At 54.6% G+C, this 22,340-nt stretch overlaps 8 protein-coding genes across 8 annotated transcripts; 4 read left to right on the plus strand and 4 right to left on the minus strand.

Moving 5' to 3' along the window:
* Positions 1 to 50: 50 nt before the first annotated feature.
* Positions 51 to 1,114, minus strand: EI97DRAFT_491535 (UBC-like protein). The gene is made up of 2 exons (XM_033802274.1): positions 888 to 1,114; positions 51 to 833 (listed from the first exon to the last, which is right to left on the minus strand). Exons 1-2 carry the CDS (start codon positions 1,054 to 1,056, stop codon positions 505 to 507), a joined length of 498 nt encoding a protein of 165 aa, XP_033657514.1. The 5' UTR covers positions 1,057 to 1,114; the 3' UTR covers positions 51 to 504.
* A 226-nt stretch (positions 1,115 to 1,340) lies between these two features.
* Positions 1,341 to 2,249, plus strand: EI97DRAFT_491536 (uncharacterized protein; the record flags this gene model as incomplete). The annotated part of the gene is made up of 2 exons (XM_033802275.1): positions 1,341 to 1,518; positions 1,592 to 2,249. The coding sequence occupies 2 exons, from the start codon at positions 1,341 to 1,343 to the stop codon at positions 2,155 to 2,157; spliced, it is 744 nt and encodes a 247-aa protein (XP_033657515.1). The 3' UTR covers positions 2,158 to 2,249.
* Positions 2,250 to 2,413: 164 nt separating this feature from the next.
* On the plus strand, positions 2,414 to 2,732 carry EI97DRAFT_360877 (uncharacterized protein; the record flags this gene model as incomplete). Its single annotated transcript, XM_033794953.1, has 2 exons — positions 2,414 to 2,494; positions 2,550 to 2,732. Coding segments are annotated over 2 exons (264 nt in total), but the record flags the coding sequence as incomplete, so codon positions are not given.
* Positions 2,733 to 3,121: 389 nt separating this feature from the next.
* On the minus strand, positions 3,122 to 4,750 carry EI97DRAFT_429731 (uncharacterized protein). Its single transcript, XM_033797511.1, has 2 exons — positions 4,302 to 4,750; positions 3,122 to 4,150 (listed from the first exon to the last, which is right to left on the minus strand). Exons 1-2 carry the CDS (start codon positions 4,583 to 4,585, stop codon positions 3,214 to 3,216), a joined length of 1,221 nt encoding a protein of 406 aa, XP_033657517.1. The 5' UTR covers positions 4,586 to 4,750; the 3' UTR covers positions 3,122 to 3,213.
* Positions 4,751 to 5,897: 1,147 nt separating this feature from the next.
* Positions 5,898 to 12,624, minus strand: EI97DRAFT_447622 (phospholipid-translocating P-type ATPase; the record flags this gene model as incomplete). Its single annotated transcript, XM_033800107.1, has 6 exons — positions 5,898 to 6,480; positions 6,607 to 6,692; positions 6,726 to 8,122; positions 8,153 to 10,557; positions 12,115 to 12,241; positions 12,363 to 12,624. The coding sequence occupies 6 exons, from the start codon at positions 12,622 to 12,624 to the stop codon at positions 5,898 to 5,900; spliced, it is 4,860 nt and encodes a 1,619-aa protein (XP_033657518.1).
* A 1,991-nt stretch (positions 12,625 to 14,615) lies between these two features.
* EI97DRAFT_106637 (uncharacterized protein) lies at positions 14,616 to 16,691 on the plus strand. Its single transcript, XM_033792939.1, has one exon. It carries the CDS (start codon positions 14,796 to 14,798, stop codon positions 16,638 to 16,640), a length of 1,845 nt encoding a protein of 614 aa, XP_033657519.1. The 5' UTR covers positions 14,616 to 14,795; the 3' UTR covers positions 16,641 to 16,691.
* A 955-nt stretch (positions 16,692 to 17,646) lies between these two features.
* EI97DRAFT_429734 (guanosine-diphosphatase) lies at positions 17,647 to 20,401 on the plus strand. The gene is made up of 3 exons (XM_033797512.1): positions 17,647 to 18,363; positions 18,424 to 19,813; positions 19,877 to 20,401. Exons 1-3 carry the CDS (start codon positions 18,027 to 18,029, stop codon positions 19,935 to 19,937), a joined length of 1,788 nt encoding a protein of 595 aa, XP_033657520.1. The 5' UTR covers positions 17,647 to 18,026; the 3' UTR covers positions 19,938 to 20,401.
* EI97DRAFT_429736 (EF-hand superfamily Ca2+-modulated protein) lies at positions 20,302 to 21,551 on the minus strand. The gene is made up of 3 exons (XM_033797513.1): positions 21,442 to 21,551; positions 21,169 to 21,374; positions 20,302 to 21,004 (listed from the first exon to the last, which is right to left on the minus strand). Exons 1-3 carry the CDS (start codon positions 21,442 to 21,444, stop codon positions 20,566 to 20,568), a joined length of 648 nt encoding a protein of 215 aa, XP_033657521.1. The 5' UTR covers positions 21,445 to 21,551; the 3' UTR covers positions 20,302 to 20,565.
* Positions 21,552 to 22,340: the final 789 nt, after the last annotated feature.

The following is a 22,340-nucleotide window of genomic DNA, read 5'->3' on the forward strand; positions in this document are numbered from 1 at the left end:
GTTTGGGGTTATCTGGGAGGTACACAGCATCGAGAGGAGGCCATATGTTGCATTTAGGATAATTCGAATGATACATACGAGGGCGTTTGAAGAATCTCTTGTCTACATAAATATCTTCTTTCCCCGCAATCCAACTCAAGAGCAGTGTGCAAAGCCGATAAAAAGAAGAGCAGGGCTGCCCAAGTATGATCTGTAGTATCCCAGGTCGCCGCGCTCAAAAGCGTTGTCGGTTCAAGTGACTTTATCGTGACATCCCAAAACACCATTCTGCCATGTCAGGAAATCCACAGCTGTGCCAGAAGGCTTGATAAGGTGTCATATAATCTTGATTTAAGCGCTCGTACCATACGCACCGAGTCGAAGCGTTTATGCCTGGTTCGGGACAACCTCGTTCGAGCTCATTATTTCCGTTTATCTTGCAAAGCCAATACCACCAGGCGCTAGAAACAACCAAAAACAAAAACTAAGGTATCATCCATGCCCTCTTCCTCCTTCTTCCTCAGCTCATCGCCTCACCGGGCCCTCGTACCTCTCCGTCTCCGTATAGAACTTTATCAAACTATGCGCCCCGACAAGATCCCCCTGCTTAAACAGTTGCGCCACATCGACATTCAGCGGACTGTCTGGCTCCCCACTCGTCAACAACTGATGTATACTCGTCATGGTCGTGCTGATTGTGTAAGCGGGCGTCCAGGCGGTCTTGAAGAGATCGAGACAGATCTCGCCGGTTTTGAAGTCGACATTCGGATGGCAGATTTTGGTGACGAATTTTACTGTCGGCGGAGCGAGGGGATAGGTTGAGGGGATTTGGATGTCGAGGAGCCATCGGCCGCCTGAAAGGGTTGTTGTGAGTGAGTGTAAGATGACGGGTAGATTGGGAAACATGCCTTCGTAAGCCGTGTTGGGCATACCGGTCATTACGGCTCGCCAGTGCATCAGCTCGTCGTCGTTGACGGGCCCGAGTTCGAGGAGGGCTTCGTTGGGGTCGGATTGGTAGGTTTGGAGTTCGGTGAGGAGGCGTTTGACGGGGGAGGATGTGCGTGATGAGCTCGCCATTTTGAATCTGTTTTATCTTTCTTTCGGTAGAACAGAAAGCGCAAAAAACGAATGATTCCTGGAAAGATCGGAGGATGTTGCAAGAGAGGAGGCGACTGTCCCGAACCTGCCATCTCGGCATTCACGACTCCCAGCGCCTCGGCCTGGCTGACGATCTGATCGGAAGCTTGGGCCAACCCCACGCTTCGGGGAGCCGGACCAGGGTCCGTCCCACCTCAATAAAAGCAATTGGCGATTCTTCAAGCGCATCATTTTGTTAAAGTCCGACATTTTCAACAAAACCCATGGCTCCCGAAGCGCTCCTATCCCACCTCAACCGCGCCGACGGCTCGGCGACCTATACACAGAACGGATACAGCATCATTGGCGCCGTAAACGGACCCCTCGAAGTCCAGAGGAGGGACGAACTTCCTTCTGAAGCAACCGTCGAAGTGAATGTCAGACCCGCCATCGGAGTCGGGAGTACGCAATCTCTATTCTTCCATATGAACGCTTCATGTTCCTCTCCACATCAATTACTGATATGAATTTCCAGGCCCCAAAGAGCGGCACCTCGAAACCCTCCTCGCCTCCACCCTGCGCACCATCATCCTAACCCGACATATCCCGCGCACGCTCGTGCAAATCACGCTGCAAGTGCGCAGTCTGCCCTCCGAGCACGCCATCTGCGGTGTCGATGCCAGCCTCTCGCTTCTCCCGCACCTGATACACACGGCGCTGCTAGCCCTTCTCTCGTCGTCGATGCCCCTCCGCACGACGGTAACAGCGGCGCTAGTCGTCCTTCCCGCAGGCAGGGACGCGGCGCCAATGCTCCAACCTACGGCGAGGGACGTGATGCTTGCGAAGCCGATCCAGTCGGCGCATGTGTTTGCGTTCTCGGGGAATGGCAAGGTGCTGTTGAATGAGAGCGACGGGAGTTTTACGTACGAGGAGTGGGAGGAGGCGTGTGAGATGGCGGAAGAGGTGTGTTGTAAGGAGGGAGGAGTGGGGTTGAGCGACGCTATGCAGGTTGATGGCGGGAGTGAGAATTTGGAGAGGTGGTTGAGGGAGGTGGTGAGGAGGAAGGTGGAGAAGGAGATGAGGTGGAAGAGTGGGACGTGAATGGGATGCGGGATGCTCTCTCTAAAGGAACATTGGAATTATGCTGAGAAGAGATGGTACAGTGAGCGACTGGTCGATTCCGGTCAGAGACTCCACACTTAGGGACAGCGGACAGCCTTTCGCACACAGCACCTGGGCACCTGAGACCGTGATGCAGTGCACGCACGAGCCACGCCCACCGCGCCCACTTCTGCCTGGCCACTTCGCCGCAAACCCCATTTCCACCGTCCACCATAATCCCCGGCAAAACACATCTATGGACATTGCGAGGAACGCAACCAGAGATCAGGCGCGCGCGGCTGCTGGCCACAGCCAAATCCAGTGGCTAAGGTTCTACGTAAGACAGTAGGACTGTTACCTGAATTGTATGTGTATTTAACACTGCAGACTAGACCTTCACACGCGAGGAAGCAAAAAGACATGTGCAAACGTATCCAAACTGCTCGTGGCCCAACGTCGATTCGCGTGAGAAACTGGCAATGCTAGCCCGTATCAACCAGTCACTAGCCAACGAAGGCATTCCTGAGGTGTCTGAGTCGGTATTTCTTTGGCGGATGAAGAAGGCATGCCGAGATGCGAGAGAGGCAGGTAAGCACTGCACTGTAGGATTGATGCATGATACAGCAGTTTTCTCACAGATACTCAGCTAGGACAGCAGTGGCGAGCGGAACAGAGGGGAGAGAACATAACACAGCCGGACGTACCGCAGCTGAACAGGGGCAGACGTCCCGCACCCGCCCTTTTGACCCTGTCCGAGATTAATGCAAAAAGCAGGGAAGAAAGGGTGAACTTCTCATGAGAGTCATCTTGTCCGGGGAAGGACTGACGCCAGAGCGCGGAAGCTGTGAACTCGGGTCGCACGATACAGCCCTCTGCCATGATGCGACGAGACTGAAAGGAGTCCATCCCCGATGGACTCCGTTGAACCAGCTCAGCCATATGAGGAGGCAGCGAAAAAGCCATGCAATTAAAAATGTCATATGCAGAGGTATCATAACCGTCATATCGTAGTCAGCTCAAGGACGCACACCACAGCCAACGACTATGCAATGCTCTCTACACCTCCTCCACGCCCTCCTTGACGCTCTTCTCATCCCTCTTCGCCTGCTCGTCCAACCACGAACTCAACGCCTTTTGCGGATTCCAGTCCGGGATCTTCCACGTAACAATCTCCTTGCCACCCACAACCTCCTGCTTGTCCGCCAACGCCACACTCCTCGCGTGCTCCCTCGCCTCTCTCAACCATCCCCTCCAAGCCTCCGTATCCGGGCACGCTCCGCTCTTCAAGACCCAATCCGTGCCCTTGGCCAGCACAATCGCCTTCCACAGCCCCTGCGTGAAGGTCTGATTGTGGCTGGGAAATCCGTCCTTGGGACTCATCTCCGAGTCGGAAAGACACTCGTTCTCGACAGCGTAGGCAGACGTGTCCCAATGAAGTCGCGACGGCAAGGCCGCCACGATCCAGTACGACACGTTGAGCAGCATGTACGAACCCGCCCAGGCGAGCTGCGTCTCAATCTGCGAATTACCCAGGCAGATGATGCCGCCCATGAGCAGCATGGTGCCGACGAGGCTGAGCAGACGATACGAAGGGCCGTGCGCGAGCAGATACTCGATCGTCTCGGGCGCGAAATACAATTCCCGCGCTACATCCTCGTCGCACCGGACAATCAGGAAGCTGCCCTTGGGGTACCGGATGACGACGTCGCCGCGGGGTACTTTGCCGTCTTTGACGCGCCGTTTGGGCAGGCGGAGGGTCCACTTGTTGCCGAAGCCGATGAGCGAGGTGAGGAGGGAGAGGAGGATGGTGGCGAGGATGGACATGCCGTCTTCGAGCCAGATGGAGACGCCCAGGAGGATGCAGGGGAGGGCGAAGCCGAGGAAGACGAGGAAGGTGAGGGGCGCGAGGGTGCGGGCTTTGAGCGGTTTCTCTTGGTCGATGCGGCGGATGGAGACGACGCGGACCGAGTGGGCGGGGAGGTCGTTTGCGTCGCTGGGAGGGTTAGTTTGGGGGAGTGGAGGAGAGTTCAAGTTCCGTCGATGTTCAAGGTCCAAGGCTATCTCTTTTCCGGACAACATGGCAGTTGCTGTCTCTACTACGTCTTCCAAACATACTCTTCCTTCTCATGAAATGGACGACTCACCAAACAACATTCCCAATATGATTAATATGATCAATCACATTCCCACTGAAAATCCCCGTCACCGTCCCCGGGCTCGGCTCCAAGACATCCGGCCGCGTCGGCCGCATCAGACTCTGCGGCGCGGGGATCAACCGAGGGAGGAACTGCCATCTCGACAGCGTCGCGACTTGTGCGTTTGCCAGCACGGAACCTTCGCCCAGGATGGCGAGGAAACCGACAATGTCGAGTTGGAGGTCCTGGAGGGACGTCTTGCCCGTGGCGTCCTGGAGCCAGTGGAGGACCATCCTGGCGGTTGACGAGAGCGCGGGGGAGACGGTTTTTAGAAGACGGGGATTGAGGATATGTAGAAGGGAGAAGGTGAAGGTAGCGGAGAGACGGTTATACAAGACTCCAACAACGGTGCTCGATCAACCAGGAACGACAACAAATACAGAAAACAAAAGCAAGATGGATGGAGAGCAGAAGAAGAAGAGGTTCCCAGCCTTCGCGTTTGTTTTCCGGACCCCAGCTTACCCCATGCCATCGCTGACGCGCCTGGGCTAACTGCTGTCGGAAAATAGGCGTCTGACGGGAGACATGGACGTTTGTGATTTGCTTTTCCACCTTGCCAGCCTTTCTCCAGAGACAGCCTTGCGCGGCTACCGGAACTTGTGCGTTGCATGTGGCTGGAGTTTGACATGGGGTCGAAAACGTCTAATAAACCAGGCAAAAGTACATGAAAAGTTCGAGGCAACTGCTCAACATGAAAAGTAGGGCAAAGCCGTCATGCGGCTATGCTCAGCCATCGCGGTACTCTATACTGTGTAACTGTCCACATGAAATGAGAAAAGATGTGCCTGTTTGCGTTGCTCAGAGCATGTTTGTGTTGTTACAGTGTTACCAGCGTGCCGACACAGCGCGCCCCACTTTTGTAAGGCGAGCTTCTGTGGCTGCTGACTGTGCGCTCAAGGAGGCCGCTTCATTCTCCGTTTTGGGGTTCATATTGCGAGGTCGCAATCAGTCCAATTCATCATCTCTTTCAATAGATGACGAGGGTTTGGAGAAGAGAAAGACCGTGTTGAAATGATGCTGCCCATGAATTCATCCTTCAGTCTTGTTCACGCGTTATTAGCTACCCTAGGATACAAGACGATCGTTCTTGCGCGCAATCCTCACGATATCTTATACAGTAGTATCAACTGGCCGTCCCTTGTCCAAAGGCTCAAGCGTCAAGTAGACTTAGTGTGTATACAATGTACTTGAACCTATAGGGAGGACGACAGCCTACAACATCAACCTCAACCGAGCTATCCTACAAAAGATATAAAAGGCTTATACAGATTGTTTATAGCAGGGACAAGACTTCATGCTCGTGTAGGAGCCACAAACCACACGTAATTAATATACGATAAAAGTATATAAACAGCGAAGCTACGTATATCCTACCCCTTAGCGAAACAACAGCAACATAATACCCATCCAATGCACGACAACGCCATGCACTTCATCCAAATCATAGTCATGCAATCATGCAACGTCCCCAAGGTATCAAAAACGCCAACTCCCTCGCACCCCATCCACCAAGACTTTCAAACCCAAAACACACCCCATCATCACCTACGCCTTCCTCACCCTCCCAAACCCCCTCTCCAACAACTTAACCGGATCCTCCCCCTCCCTCCCCACCACCCCATCCCCAGCAACCCCTCCCTCCCCACTTACATCCACCTCCTCAATCCTCGCCCGAATCAACTCCTTGACCTCGCCCTCCCTCCTCTCCTCCTCCCTCCTCTCCAACTCCTCCACAACCTTACGCACATCCTCCTCCCTCCCCTTCTCCTTATTCGTCTCCCGATCCCACCCGGCCTGCAGCTCCGCCGCCGCTGCCTCTTCGAACCGGCGCTTGACGCTGGGATCCTTCTCGAGCTGCTGAAACACGTCTTCGTCGGTGGGGAAGAAGGCCGCGCGCAGGGCGTCGGTGCCGAGCTCGAAGATGAGGACCGAGAGCACGATGAGGAGCAGCGCGCTCCACCAGGTGAGGCTGGCGCCGAACGTCTCGAAGAGCGCTTTGCGCACGTAGTAGATCTTGTTGGTCGGGTCGTACGTGTTGGCCAGGATGATGTTCCAGAGGAACCAGCCGCCGACGGAAACGATGATGGCAAAGGCGTTTGTTACGGTTTTGGAGTGCGTTTCTATGAATCTGGAGGAAGACGGTGTCAGTGGTTGTGATCGATCCATTATCGTTGACATATATGGACGATATTTCAGGAAGAGTAAGCATTCAGGAGGGGGGCTGGATGGGGGAAAGGAGAAAAGGAACACGTACTGTAACTTCGCGCTGATCAATATGACGCATGCCGAGTACGTCAAACTGCCCAGGGCGAATATAGACGGATCCTCTGTGAACAGCGCCTGCCCATACAGGCCCAGCATACAGAAGTATACCACCATGGCTTCCGCACTCGCCATAAACATCCACCCGAGGTACACCTTGAAATTGAAACCGCCGTTCCGCTGACCCTTGGTGTACAGCTCAGGCACAGCGAGAAGGGTTGAAGCGGACAGGTCCCTTTCAAAGATGCCCAGGAAGATGACGGGCAGAGAGGTGAAGAGAGTGTTGAACATGGACAGCGACCAGGATTCGTACAGCGAGGTTCCCGTGTAGCCGACGGAGCGTTGGTAGAGGGCCTGGGTGAGATAGAAGAGCATTTCTTTCCAGAACGTGCCAACCGTGTACTTGCACGTCCGGATGTAATTCCACCGTCCATGCACCAACAGCAACTTGACGAGGAAGCGGAACTGCGCAATCGAGTAGTCGCTCGTTCGCGCAGCTTGCAGACCCTCTTTGCCTGTGATGCCGATACCGACGTGCGCTTCCTGGATCATGGCGATGTCGTTGGCGCCATCGCCGATGGCCAGGGTGATTGACTTCTTCACGCGTTTGCGGATGTTCTTGACCAGACTTGCTTTTTGGGACGGGGAAGCCCGGCAGCAGATGACAGAGTCTGCCAGGATGGCTAGGTCGTAGAAGAGCAGTTTCAGTGGCTCTACTTCGTTGATCTTCGCGAGTGTCTGGCCGTCAACAACGACGACCGAGTGCGCGACGGTGCCTCGATTGATTGCTAGGACGGCGGCACCTATACTCTGCTCCACCTCGCCAGTCTCGTGGTCCAAGACAGTGACCGCAGAGTAGTCTTTGATGAGACGACAGGAGTGACCAATGTTGATCGCAGTCTCGCGTTTGTCGCCCGTCAGCATCCACATCTTGATCTTCGCTCGCCGCAGCTTATCAATAGCCTCTGGAACACCCTGCTGCAGCTTATCTTCAATGGCAGTGCCACCGCAAAGCTCCAGCTGCTGCTCGATCATGTCACCAGACTCCTCAATGAGTCGTGCCCGATCGACCAAGCTCGTTGTTGCTTCGACATATCCCTTCTTCCACGTCGCGTACTCTTCCTCGCCGAGGAAACGGTAAGCATACAGCAGCGTGCGCAGACCCTCAGTTGCGAAATCATTGATGTGCTGGAAGCAACGTTCTATAACAGCCCCGTCGTCCGAGGCGACTTGCTCGTCCACCATCTCGTCCATCTCCATCTGCACCGAGCTTCCTGTCTCAGAGAGCGCCATTGAGAGTCGGTTGAGTCCAGAAGGTCGAGGGGTCTGGAGGGGCGTGTTGTCCGCGTAAGAATCTACCTCGTAGTCCGTCTCGCGCTCTCGTAGCCACTGATCAATCTCATCTCGAACCGGCTGAAGCGAGCGATTCCCTATACTAGGACGCCCAAGACCAGAGATACTGGTTCGAGCAAAGGAGGGATTGCCCAATGTGAGGCTGGCACGCGCGGCTTGACTGAGAGTCAGGCTTCGCCTACCACCTATGCTGCTCTTCCGTTCAACCTGCTCGCTCTTGCGGGCCATGGCGTACTGGGCCTCCAGACTCTTTCGCTTATTCGCGCGAGATTCAATATCTACCATGCTCTTATTGGCAACCGTGGCTAACCGCAGACGCTGCATAACGATTGAGTCAGCACCTTTGCAGAAGATGCAGATGCGTCCGTCAGGGAATCGAACAATAATGGACATCCTCTTCCGCTTGCTAGAGAACTCAATTACATCCAGCACTTCGTAGACTTCGAGAACTGGCTCTTGATCAGCGCCGTTGGGCATGATTTTTAGCGAGATCGTATGAACATCACGACTGATGACGAGGAAGCCCATATCCTGTGCAGCCTGCACAAGGGCAAGCTCATCGGGGGAAGACGCCATAAACCTCGTCTTTCCATCCTCTTGGATTTCTGGTAAGCATGTATGGCAGAGCGCCATGGAGAGCAAGAAAAGCCGGGCTTTCTGTGAAAAGGGCGTATGGGGCCTTCTCTGGATATATCGGAGCATATCCCCTGTCAGTAATTCGCGCTGTGGTTTTCCAGGTCGGGCAGAAGACTGCCATTTCGAGCCAGACATCTCAGGCTCGATCGTAACCTCTCCACCATCCCCATCCAAAGCCGGCGTTGCTGGCTCGACCGCATCTTTGGCCGACCGCACACTCTTCCTGACAGGCTGTTTTCCCTTTTTACGTGTCTTGTGAATGAGTTTCTTCTTCTTGCGTGTCTCTTGGAGATCCGTATCGTGCAGCCAAGCGGTGCCCGCCACGCTCATCTTGCGGAACTTCATCGAGTTATCAGTAAGAGTGCCTGTCTTGTCGGAGAAGATGTAACTGATCTGGCCAAGCTCTTCGTTGATAGTTGACGTTCTAGGTTCGCACGGAGTATCGGACGTCTCGTCGTACATATCGACGTCCCCAAAGAGAAACCACATCTGGGCGAGCTTGACAATTTCCAAGCTCACATAGAGCGAGAGCGGGATCATGGTGTTAAACATGATGATAAAGGACGTCATGCTTGGAAAGAACGCGACCGACGCACTGGAGAGATACCAGAGCTTATCTTCAGTCTTCTCAGACCAGATTTGATATGCCACAGTATTGAAAATGGCGAGCAAGAGGACGAATATGACGATAATGATGACGATGCGGTTGACGACTGTTTGAAGGGCGGGCGCCTTGATCCGAGGGTTCTTGTTCGCGTTCATCCGGATTCTACATTCCTCTCCCGAGTAGATAACAATACCCAAGGCATCCGGTGTATTCCTCAGAATACTGCCACGATAGATGATCTCATTCACTGTCAAGGGAGCCGTCTTGCCATCGACAATGACACGTCCCTCGAAGTTGTATAGATCCAGATTCGGGTCTTCGACAACGAATCTGGCATCGCACGTCAAGACATCCTCAGGAGTCTCAATCGCTTTCGCAAGGGACGCGGTAGTCTGCTTGCTCTTGAGGTTCGTCTCGCCGTCCAGAGCCATAGTTTCAACGTAGGCTACACCGTTCTCCCCGCTGGTGTACAGCAAAGCCAAGTCAGCGGGTGCAGCGTCGTCGCGGTCCAACCGGATGACATCTCCCACCCGCAGGTCTTGCCATTTGACCGATTCATAATGCAGGGATGCCTCTGTAGAAGCGGAACTCTGGTCGGCAATTGACGCTCGCCTGACGCACATCGCCGCGCCCCGCAGCACCTTTGCTTCGCGGTTATTTTCAGCCTTGTCGAGTCTGTATCTCCTGAGATCATCATATCCTTCTTTTGCAATCGAAAGAGTAACGAAGAACAATAACGGAACAATCGTGGTATAGGTCCCTGTGGTACTGAGACCGGGTATCATCTGAAGTATGGACACGCAAAGAAAATAAAAGTTGGCCAATTTGGAGAACTGTGCCACAAGCTGGCGAGGAAGAAAGTTCCATGCGGAGTAGCGAGTAGAGCGGATCCAGTTGGTCGTGTAAGGTTGGTTGGTACGTTCATCGATGAGATGCTCTTCTCGACAGGGGTCCAGAGCAATATGTCGTCCGTCCTTGCTGGGGGGAATGACTTTGATGCGCAGCACAAACTTCCTGGCACGCTCACCTAGCGCACGCAATTGTCGTATGATTCCACGCTGCTTCTCCTTCCCTTGTAGCCACGTACTGTAGTTTGGCAGCGCAATGGGACCTTTCCCAAACGCGGTGTCCTTGGAATTGGCACGAGAGATATCGGCCAGGGAGGGAGCCACTGTGACGGTTGTCTCTCCGGTCTTCCTAGACTCTCCATCGTCTCCATGACTCCCCTCCCGCGTTAAGCGTGACGAACCAGGCGCGTCTTCCAACTCAATGCTCGTGGCGGTTGTGTGCTGCCCATCAATGTTCTTCCTAAAAAGTGAACTGCGCAGCGAGTAGCCTCTACGTCGGCTAGTTGGGGACAGCGGAGAAGCCCGTCCCGTGTGCGCCGGGGACAGAGGAGACAGGCGTGAAGATGGCGACCCTGCTAACCGGGAGAAGTCTGTCGCCGCGCCCTCAGTATTCACTGTCAGATCGGGCGTGCCAGGTCTTTTGGTGGGCCCATGACGCGGTCCTGCGCGCAATATAGGCCCAAGACCTCCGCTTGTAGACCCCAATCTCGCTGGTAGCACCGGCTCATGACGTTGGGCATCGGTAGAAAAGTGGACGCGGGGTTGTTCGGCGGATATGGAATGTCTAGGAGTGCTGTCTACGGAGGGAGATTGCGACAATTCGATGTCGGTATTAGCTTGGGGTAGTGATGAGGCCACGGGTTCCGGAGATGCGCCAACGGTATCCGCATCATCGTAGTGTGACGAACGCCGTTTGCGCACACCATGGCCTGATATTTCTCCCCCTCCTGGCATGTTTCAACGGTAGCATCCGCACAATTCCCTTCCGTCGCGAATCTTCCAGACGGACGACCGGGCCGTTTGGGGGCGTCGTGCGGCGGTGCTGGTCGGGCGGGGACCGTGACGCTGTGGTGGGAGCGGGTCACTAAGGCATGTCTCGTCGGCGGCGCGATGTCTGGGGAGAAGGGGGAGAGGTCGAGACCAAGGAGGACGCCGAGGAGGACTCTTGTTGCTTCAGGACAGAAGTCGTCCCAAGACAGGTTTGACGGTTCCATGATTGTCCAACGCGTGATCTGCGGTTGCGTAACCCCTGCACATCTGCGTGCCAAGGCGTGGGGGTTGCATGGTTGCATCGACAACATCTTTAATCAACTGTAAGGGCGCGACTAGGTAGAAGATATAATGATTCCAGGTTACTAACTAGGTATATGTGTGCTCCGTACTCGGTATTGGAATCTAGGGGCACGCCTGCATAACGGCATCCCCTCGACTACAAAGCCGCTGCGTATTGGAGGGTTGACTTTACTCTATTCACACTGTCTACTCTTTCAGCTTCCGAGTTGCTTTAATAAACCCGGGGTTGCGGAAGTCTGAGTGTATCATTATCGGACCTCATTCATCCCATCCTGATACTCAACCTAGGAATAGACTGCACCACCCGTCCTCCCCAACGCGCGTGCTAAGCATAGGAGACTAACCCCTTATGTGTGTTCCTCGACTTAATGGTGTCCATGGTTCCTCGCCTTCTCATCTTCACTGCCTTCCTAGCTTCCCGTCTCCTTTGCCTCTTCACTTTCCACCTCCCTCTGAGCCTCTGCCATTTCCTCCTTATCAAACCAAAGCTTAACCCTAACATGGTCGCGACAAGAACCGGAGCCGCAACGACCCAGAAAAAGGCATCAGAGTGTTCATTCACGCCCGTAAATCTGGGAAAGTTCATTCCGAAATAACCGACCAGGAAGGTGAGCGGGAGGAAGAGAATGGTAACGTTTGTGAGCATACGCATAGTCTCGTTCTGGAAAGCAGACATCATGTTGAAGATGAGGTCGATGAGGTTGTCGGCGTTGCGGTGCATCTGGTCGAGGCTAGTGGTGATCATTATGCAGTGGTCTTCGACGTCGCCAAGGTAGGTGTAGGCGAGGGGGGAGATGGTGATGGAGGATATGGACCGGCCGGCCGTACGGGACGGGACGCCAGAGAGACCTGGCGTATGGACTGGTTCGGCGCGGTGCTCCCGCAGGGAGCTAATAAGCGCAGTAATGGGCTGGATGGTGTTCTTTAAGATGGTGAGCTCCGAGGTGAGGATATAGAGCGACTGGGAATGGCCGATTGCTGGGTCGCGGAGAACTTCGAGCTCTAGAGCACCCATGACGTCTTCGTAGGCGGCTACAACGGGAATCGCGAGATCGATGACAGCGTCAATGATGGCTTGGACTAGCATACTGGCATCGCAGGATTGGCGAAGGATAGTATTCTCGCTCTTGAGGCGGGTGAGTATGGGAACCTCGATATCGGCGGCTGAGTGCTCGAAGAAGGATATGACGGTATTGTCAGAGCAGATGAAGATGGACACTTGCTCGACGCTGACTGCACGGTTCTTATTGGTCAAAGCGGAGTGCTGCTCCATGTATATGGTCCTCTCAATGTTCCACTTGGGGCCGCCGCGATAGCGCTGCAATGTTCGTATCTGTGGTCGGGACCGCGTACCCACGGTGTTGTCGGACGGCGGGTTCCTCTCCTGGGGTGACCAGGAACGTTCGAGGTCTCGCTCCTGTGAATGGTCGGACGCCAACCCAACAAAGTCCTTGGCCGTCCCCCAAAACGAGCCAGAATCTCTCGACTGCTCGGATCCTGATCGCCTCAGGTTTGGGCCATCCTCATCCTCCAAGTCGGAGTCGCTGTCTGAGTCGTCGCTGTGGACTTTGACCAATTTGGAGAGAGTAAATAATACTGCAGACGGTCAGTTCGCTTCCAGAGGTTTCTCAACCGCCCTGAACCTTACAGAAAGCTTGATCCGAGTACCAGTCTGCCTTTGTCCGCTCGGGCTTCATGAGATCCTCTATGGCCAACGGGTGCAGGTTTTTGTAGTTTCCCAAAGCGCGAATGACATCCCAGCTCAGGCCATTCACGTTGATCCACCTGCAATCTACCCACCCCTCCTTTTCCTCCTTTAAAAATGACTCTAAGCTGTCATTGTCAAGCTCGCGGCATTCGACACGCTCGTCGGAAAAATCGACAACAGTGATGTCACACGGCTGCTGCAGGTGATATTGACGCTCAGCGCCCTTGGCAGTATCAATACCAGGTTCCGCACCGGGCTCCTCCCAATCCTCTCGTGTAGGCGATTCATTGTAGTGCCGTACTGTCTTGGAGCGGGTTGGTCGGCGTCGCAGGGTGGAGTCAATGGAGACGCGCGAAGGGGAGAGGACGACGCTGGCACCGTCAAGCTGGGTGATGGGTGAGGTTGCCGTGTTTTCCAGATGCAGCTCGTTCCGGGGTGATGCGAAATCTTGAATACGCGGACTTGAATTATCCCTTTCATCGGTCATGGTGTTGGGGCATTGAAGAGGATGTGGACGGCGGACGGCGGGGAGGAGGGAAATGAGGTCATAGTCGTGGTCAGGGAAAAAGACGTCTAGCTCAGCCGCACTGTTCTTCTCAATGTCTGCTGCAATGACTCCATGTGCACGCTCGCGCAACGACCCTCAATTTGGAACAACATTCGGAAGAGTGCTCGGCTGGAAGACAAGAGGGCGGAAAATGAATGCTGCTTGCTGAGTACTGTTAGACAAGAGACTTTTTGGGATGGCGAATTGGGGAAAGTACCCCGCTCTTTCCCGCGCTGACAAACGGAATCACGTGCATCAACACCAACCGCGAGAGGCATCCTACCTAGGTAGGATATAATGAAATAGTACGGAGTACAGAAAAATAAACCGCGTTGCGCTGCTGTGGCTCGGTAGTAACAAATAGTGAGACAAGTGCAAAATGAGAGGTCCTCAGTCTCCGACACAGGCGCCCGGTTCCGCTGAAAACGCATGAAATTGCATGGCAGTCCGGTCCAATCATGCGGCTCTAGAAGGGGCTCGCCAAGGAGCAACACCTCCGCATCCAGCATTGCTCCAGCCGCCGGCCTCATCAACGTCCCCCTCCCCTCCCCTTCTATGCAGCACACCCGTCTCTCCCCACCCTTTTGCAGAACGAGAGCCTCTCCATTCATCCCCCAGCAGCCTCATTCACGAGCATCTCATACCGCGAATAAACGCCCGCCCATCGCGTTCGCCGCAGTGCAGCGCGGCACTCACCCCCGAGTCCTGCCTCCGTCGCTCACCGAGTCCTCGACATCCCTCTCGCCTCTTGCCACACGCCCCTTCCTTGGCCTCACCTTTCACCGCGTCTCCTCATCTCCTAATCCTCGCCCTCTCCTCTCCCGTTGATAAACTCGCCAACCACGTGCTGTGCGGCTCGTCGTCGACGTCTGCGACACTTTCTCGTTCGAGCCCGGCTGTTTTCTACCTCGTCTCGTCTCAGTCCACTTGTCTTGGATCCGCCTGCACACACGGACCCTCATACCCGCATCTCAAGAGAAAGAAATCAAGGACGACGCCGACACCCCCGTTCCACTCACCCCCGTTGCTACTTGTGTTGCAGGTCTCGTCGACCGCTAGTCACCGCGGCCTCAACCACACTTTCACCTCATGCGACCCTAAAGCTGCAGTCACTCCACCTCGTCCGACGCCTGTTCCCCTATAACTCTCACCCACCACTGTCATCTGTTTCCACCGCCCTGCAGTGAACATGCGCGAGGTCAACTTCAGCATCCCGAATGCCAACAAGGCCTCTGTTGGCATCACCACTGCCCTCTATGATCGCCGGGCTCTCGATTGCACCTCCACCCTCCCTCTCATCAACTCGCTAAATCATCTCGCCTATCTGACAACCTCATCTGCCCGGATACGCGACATCCTCACCGTCGATGGCGGCATCGAAAGGCTCGTATGCATCCTCAAGGAAGGACGGACCAAGGACATGATGGAAATGTGGAAGTGGAACCTGGCATTCCAATGCATCTTCAACATTGGCGTGCGGGGATCGGAGAGTGTCCGCACGCGAGTTGTTGAAGCGGATATCGTACCGGTCATTGCGACTATTCTGGACAACTACATCACCGTAGTCGACAAGTGCAGAGAGAAGGCTGACAGAGATCTGAAAAGAGAGGCCCGTTATGGCAGTTCCAGCAGACATCACTCCTCCCGCTCCGGAGAAGGTTCCTCGGGTTCATCTCATCGGTCCGAGCGTAACAGGCGCGCGATACCTCCCCCCATCGAGATTCCTCTGCCCGTGGATCGAACTCAGCTGGACCCACCCAACGGAGATCTCGCTGTTACTCCAGCCTTCCCATTGAGCTCTCCGCCCGAGCGAACCACCTTCACCCGTCGCACCCACCATCATCACAATCACCATCGCACCCACGAGAGGGAGAATCAGGTTTTCTCGACCATGACTGGCGGCGCCCGCCATATCCCTCAGCCTCTAAACACCGCCCTCCCCACTATGGAGACTACAGAGTCCTTCCCTCTGCGCCCGGTGCGTGATGTCGATCGGCTTCCTTCTATGCTCCCCACTTTCCACGGCGAGATTACCTCTCAACCCGAGTCGCCTACAACTCCGAACGCTGGCCTTGGTCGTCAAGCCGCATTACCCGCTACCCACTTAGCGCCACCCCGTCGCCCGTCAATTCGTCACCAGCTGTCCATGTCTGGAGAATCGGATTTCGATACCCAGTTAGAGGATGCCTCCATCGAAGCTACTGCTTTGGCTACACCTGGCGGTAATGAGCCCATTGTCGGCATTCAGAATGACATGAACATCACAGACATGGTGGAGGATGCAGAAATGCTCGACGCTGGCGCCACTCCCGTCGCCCTGGCTTCTGAAGGAACGGACAACAATCAAGAGACCTTCAATATTACCCACCGGCCAGCCCTGGACGGCAGTTTGGTCAACCCAGCGAACACTCAAACCGCCGTTCCAATGGGCGGCTTCTCGCCCGTGCAGCCTGCCATCAATGTTGTAACTGCGAATGCTCCACCGCCATGGTATCCCCGCAATCCGCAGGACCGCAGCGCCTTGGCATGGCAGTCGAGCGCTGTGCTGGCCGCGATGCCGCGTGACGAAGACGTTCTTATGTCCCTTCAGCTGTTGGCCTACGTCTCCAAGTACTGCAATCTACGGTCCTACTTCCAGAAATCGCATCTCGTCCCGAAGCTGAAGATAGGTGCGGATCTGCAGCTGCTGGACGGTGAAGCGTCCAGCCCCGTCCCGGTGTCGGAAGAGGAAGAGTTGGAGGAGTATGAACTGCCCGATGACTTCAACATCTTCCCTCTGGTGGAGAAGTTCACGGTGCGGCACCACAGCCCAGACATGCAGTATTGGGCTAGCGTGGTCATGCGAAACCTCTGCCGCAAGGACGACTCGCGCGGTGGCATCCGACAATGCGCATATTACAAGTGCGGGAAGTGGGAAGAATACGCACGGCAGTATGCTAAGTGCCGCCGCTGCCGACGCACCAAGTACTGCAGCAAGGAATGCCAGAAGAGCGCCTGGGTGTTCCATAGGCACTGGTGTGTCGCTGCGACATAGGCCGGGGGCCGCATTATAATTCCTTACCCACGTCATCATCATTCATCATCGGCTGCACGGTTTTCTTATCTATGGCCCGCATATTGCATGGCGCTCGGTTTCTACTTCATCAAATACCCGAAATGCCATCCACCTAATGAAGGCGACGACTCCTTCTTTGATACCATTACAGCACCTACCACATACCTCAGACTGATTGCTCGGGCCTTTTGCCCATCGAAGGGTCTGAATCTACATCGTGGAGTTCGGAGGAAGGGAACTGTCCGGTGGAGGATCTTATTTGTGCTCAGAATCGGTCCGGGGTGCATTGGATGCTAGCTATCCGCGTCTCTTTTCAAGTTCACTTATACCATATTTTTAGGCTCGTTTAAAGTATTGCTAGTCGTTTGGGAGGGGAGTGTAGGAGGAAGAGACGGCGGAGAAGGAGCAGGTGGATTTGCTCGTGAAATCAAATACTTTTGATTCCAACCTACATTTCGGCGTTCGAGTGTGTGTGCTCCGTATATTCACACTCCTATCTTGCATATCTTTTGAAGTATGGGCGGAGGTTTCGTGCTTATTATTTTGGCCGTCCTCTTTCGACGTCTGGGGCTGCGCTAAATAACCGTACAACAAGAACGTATTATGTGAATTTAATTCTTACAATGATATTTCTTGAAGCTTAAGTCTCCTGAATATCGAGGTTGTAAAAGGGCAAGAGAACATTGTAGCACTAGCGCGACTGTGAGGTAGGCGACACAGCCCTGGAGGATTCGAGCCCGATATTCTTGGTTTTAGCGTCTCTTGGCACAGCCCTCACTTTTCTCGAAACGTTCAAAACCCCCGACGTTTCTTAAGGTTAAAGTCGTAGAATTATTATTCACTATATAAAATGTAACTGAAAGCATTTCTACCACCCGAACGTTATCCCATCCATGGTGTTGTCGCCTAGCCAGCGACACTACTGCAAAAAAGTAAAAATTCTGATCTGGCGATGTGTTCCTTTGAGCCCGCCTTAAGCACCAGGGTTTCTCTTCTCGACCTCGAGTTTCTTTTTTTTTTGGTTTATTTTTTGGTTTCTTGCACGAGCCGATACAATGAACTAAAGTACTATCGCCGACTTCTGAACGACTACTAAATCTTTTCAATATCCCGTTGACCGTCTTTTTATAGCACCTGGGCTGGTTCTCCACCCGCAGCCGGTCGAATGCGGCTGATCTGCCAAGACGACCGCGCCCACTCCCGCCGCAATCCCGCAAGGGGAACGGGCAACCACGCAGGGGCAAAGCATTTGTTGGCCGAGACGACTTTGAACTCCGACAACCTAACTCAAACCGCATCTCCCGTTGCCACATTTTCGTTCATTCCTCGATGCCTTATTAGGCCCGTCGAGCACGGTGGGCATACATGTCAAAAGGCTGGTCGTTCTTCAACGGCCCGAGAAGGCGCACCTCCATTTCACTTCCGAGGAGCCACGATCGTATCAACGAAGCCCTTTCCCATTCTTCCTACACTTCAAGCGCCGCCTCAGCATACGCTTCGTCAGCGAGCACTCCTGCCAACTCCGCAAACCATACGAGGCGCCGGTCCGCTCACTCTTCAGCAACCCTCATGCCCGAATACAAGAGCGGCGCTATGAACCAGGGGCAGCGGGTCCGGTATTTGAAGACAGGCGGTATAATAGTGTTTATTGTACTAATACTGTACTTTTTCGCTCCGAGAGATGGGGGAGGTCTATCTAGATGTGAGTGGAACACTCAATCCACGCTACATCCCGAATACGCATAGCTGATCAACCATCTAGCCCCATTACACGGCGACGGAAACACAGCATTGGAAGGCGCAGAGACGAAAAGATGCGTAAAGTCGTACTCGAAAAATAAACCGCTCATACAATACGCCCTCATGATCGACGCTGGCAGCACTGGCTCGCGCATCCACGTCTACAAGTTCAACAACTGCGGACCCACTCCGGAGCTTGAGGACGAGGTTTTCGCACAGACTGAGAAGAAGGAAGGAGGTTCGGGGCTTTCATCATACGGTGCGGATGCTGAAGCCGCCGCCAAAAGCTTGGATGTGCTCTTGGACGTGGCGGTCAGGAGCGTGCCGGCAGGCTACCAAAGGTGCACGCCCATTGCTGTCAAGGCGACGGCTGGTCTCCGTAAACTCGACGAGCAACAAAAAGGAGCGAGCGAGGCAATCCTAAACGCCGTCCGCGCCCGTCTCGAAACGAAATATCCCTTCCCTGTTGTTTCCAAAGACAAGGGTGGAGTGGAAGTCATGGACGGCAAGGACGAAGGCGTGTACGCCTGGATCACGACAAATTACCTGCTAGGCAAGATTGGCGGCCCCGATAAGACGCCCACGGCAGCTGTTCTCGACCTTGGCGGCGGCTCTACACAAATAGTCTTCGAGCCCACCTTCAAGGATTCCCCTCACGGCGGCATGCCCGAGAAGCTGGCCGCCGGCGACCACAAGTATGAACTCAGCTTCGGCGGCCGCTTCTTCGAACTCTACCAGCACTCCTATCTAGGCTACGGCCTCATGGAAGCCCGCAACAACCTACACAGCGCCATCCTCACCAGCATCTACCAAGACCGGAAGAATACCGCCGAAGCGAACAATCAACCCGAATCCAAAGACTGGCTCTCTAAACCCATTCTTAACCCCTGCATCGCTCCCGGCATGTCCCGCAAAGTAGACGTCCATCTCCCCGCCGGCCACCCCCTCGGCACAACCGTCTCCGTCAACATGACCGGTCCCGCCGAAGGTACCCCAGCTCTGTGTCGTGGCTTCGCCGAAAAGACGCTGGAGAAGGACGCAGAGTGCAAACTCGCTCCGTGCGCCTTCCGCGGTATCCACCAACCCTCGTTCGAGAAGACGTTTGCCCGCGAGGACGTGTACCTCCTCTCGTACTTCTACGAGCGCACGCAACCGCTGGGCATGCCCGAGTCCTTCTCTCTCAAGGAGATGAAAGATCTCACTGAGCGCGTGTGTCGCGGGGAGCAGGGATGGGATGTCTTTGGCACCGTGGAGGGCGCCATGGCTGAGCTTATGGATCGCCCAGAGTGGTGCTTGGATCTGAACTTTATGATGGCGTTGCTGCATACGGGGTATGGGATGCCGATTGATCGGGAGGTCAAGATTGGGAAGAGAATCAAGGGGAGTGAGCTGGGTTGGTGTTTGGGCGCTAGGTATGTTTCCCTTCGGATGATTGTTGGTGAGAGGACGAGTGGATGTGCTAACGAATGGGACAGTCTCCCGCTGCTGAACCAGGAATCGGGATGGCAGTGCCGCATCAAGGAGATTCCGGGATGAGCGGACTCTTCATTTCACATTCGTGTGTGTGTGGATGCTTCGGCTTTCGATTTGGCTGGTCGGTCAGCACTCTCGTCGGTCAGCCTTCTGCCGTTCTGCCTTTCTGTGGGTGACGTCGCTTCCCTTATAGATGATTGTTTCGGACGCTTGTCCTGGGATGGCCAGGCCGTATTGGATGCTGCATTTCATAGGCGTTGTATATATATCATGGGGTTGTTTGGATGCCGTTCAATGGTTACCAAGGCGACGTGGTGGTAATATGTGGTGAGGTAGAGTTGGGGATCGGGGTAATGACGACGCAGGGGATAGGATATATGATGCTGACGATGATGACTACTAAGACGAGGGGTGTTCGATAATGATGATGATGATGTTGTGGTGTTGAGCATCGTGGAGAGATGGTCAGCCAATTTCGTGTTCTCCCTTTACTCTCCCCGCTCTGTCTCACTACCTTCGAATTTGAAATGTCAACCTAACTTGTCATGTCCCCTCGAAGGGACGGAATGTAGGGGCATGACGGTAGCCACGAATTGGAGCTTCTCTCATACTAATCATCATTTTGGGTATCGTGAAATGAACAGCTACATCTTCAACCGTCACCCCTCTTATCCCCCTCCTCCGAACACTGCTAAAACGTCATACCCGCCCTCCGCATCACCCCCTCGAATTCCTCAAGACTGACGCCGCCGATGTGACTCGCGCCTTTGGCGCTGCCATTCGCTTCGCGAATCATATCCTTCAGCACCTCATCCGACACTTCCTCCCTCAATTCCTTCGCCACTCTGCGGAGATGCGCCAGTGTTATGGGTCCCGGCGTGCCGTGCGTGAAGAGCTTGTAAGCTGCGTGGAGCTCCTCCACACCAGCGTGGTTATGGTAATCTTCATCGTGGACCTTGTCATCGCCTTCGTCGTCGTCGTAGTCGCCTTCCGAGTCGGATTCCTTTGCGTGCATGGCTATCGCCGCGTAGGAGAGGAACGGGATAAACGGGACATAGCCTGTATTGAGCGGGTCGATGGTCGAGAGGATGGACGCGAGTTCGGAGCGTTGCGGTGGGAGGTCTAATGCTCTAGGCATTGTCAGTGTCGTTCGCGACATAAGCCCCAGGCCTCCAGCTTGTTCGCGTGCACATTCCCTCGTGCCTTCCTTCCACTAAATCACTCTCCGCCTTCTTTTCGAAAATCCGGTACATACATATCCCAAAATCTCTAAAGAGGAAATCGTAAAACGTACATCAAACACCTCCGCACGTCGTCCCTCCTCAGCACGCCTTCCCTCCCGTCGGCATGGTCCGGGTGCTGCACCGCGAAGAGGGCGAAGGCTTCGCGGATGGAGGATTCTTGCGCCGCTGTGAGGCCGTGTTCTCTTGCGAGCTTGGAGGGTTTTGCGGGGCGGAGAGGGGTTTTGGCGGAGGAGGAGGGCGCGCGGCGTTTCGGTGGCTATGTATGTGTGCGAGGTTAGTTGGTTTGTGGTGTGGAGAAACGTGAGGAGAGGGAAGGGATGTACCATCTTGAGAATGGATTTGTGAAGGACGGTTCTACCGGGGATCGTGTAATGCGCCCAGCGCACCCCTAAGATTTACTGCCAGAGCCGACAGAGCTTCAAGTCGATTTCCATCCTGCGCTCACATGCATAAATCAAAGACGCGGATCGATGACGCTCGTCGCACGGACCACTAATGCCAAGCGGCTATCTATAAATGCTTGGCACGCTACACGACGCACTCGATTTCGCCTGAGCTCCTGAGCTCTCTCTCCTCCATCTCTGCCTCCATCCTCAACTTCTTAGTTCTGCCACCTCGTCTTCTTTTCCGCTTCTCCCATGCGGACGCACATTTCCTACCATCTTTGATGATGGTTTCCTCTTGTGCAGCTGGTCTGCCGGTTTTTATCTCTCTATCCTCGCTCACTCTCATTCTTACCCTAATCTCATTCTCCGCTTCCCACCACCTCCTCCACACCCTCTCATCACCGCCACCAAACGCCTCCATGACGCCACCTCCCGTCTCATCATCCGCGCCATCGTTCCGACCGATCGACCGCCTTCCGCCGTTTCCAGCTTCAGAGGACAGTCAGACAAGAATCAACGGGAATCTGAAAGAGTGGCCGTCAAGCCGTTAAACTGAGGCCAGTGAGCCAGGGGCCATCAAGCCGTTAAACTGAGGCCAAGGGCCAGGAATTGAGGCCGTCATGCCGTTAAACTGAGGCCGGTGAGCCAGGGGCCGTCAAGCCGTTAAACTGAGGCCAAGGGCCAGGAATTGAGGCCGTCATGCCGTTAAACTGAGGCCGATGAGCCAGGAACTGAGAGGGAGGCAAAGCTTTCGAAGCTTGCCTGATAACTCAGCATGAACGACCCTCAAAAGTTGGGAGTCGATGAATCCTGAACGCACCTGAAAGACTGGGCGT

The sequence above is a fragment of the Westerdykella ornata genome (assembly GCF_010094085.1).
Source record: "Westerdykella ornata strain CBS 379.55 unplaced genomic scaffold EI97scaffold_2, whole genome shotgun sequence".
In the NCBI taxonomy this organism is placed as follows: domain Eukaryota; kingdom Fungi; phylum Ascomycota; class Dothideomycetes; order Pleosporales; family Sporormiaceae; genus Westerdykella; species Westerdykella ornata.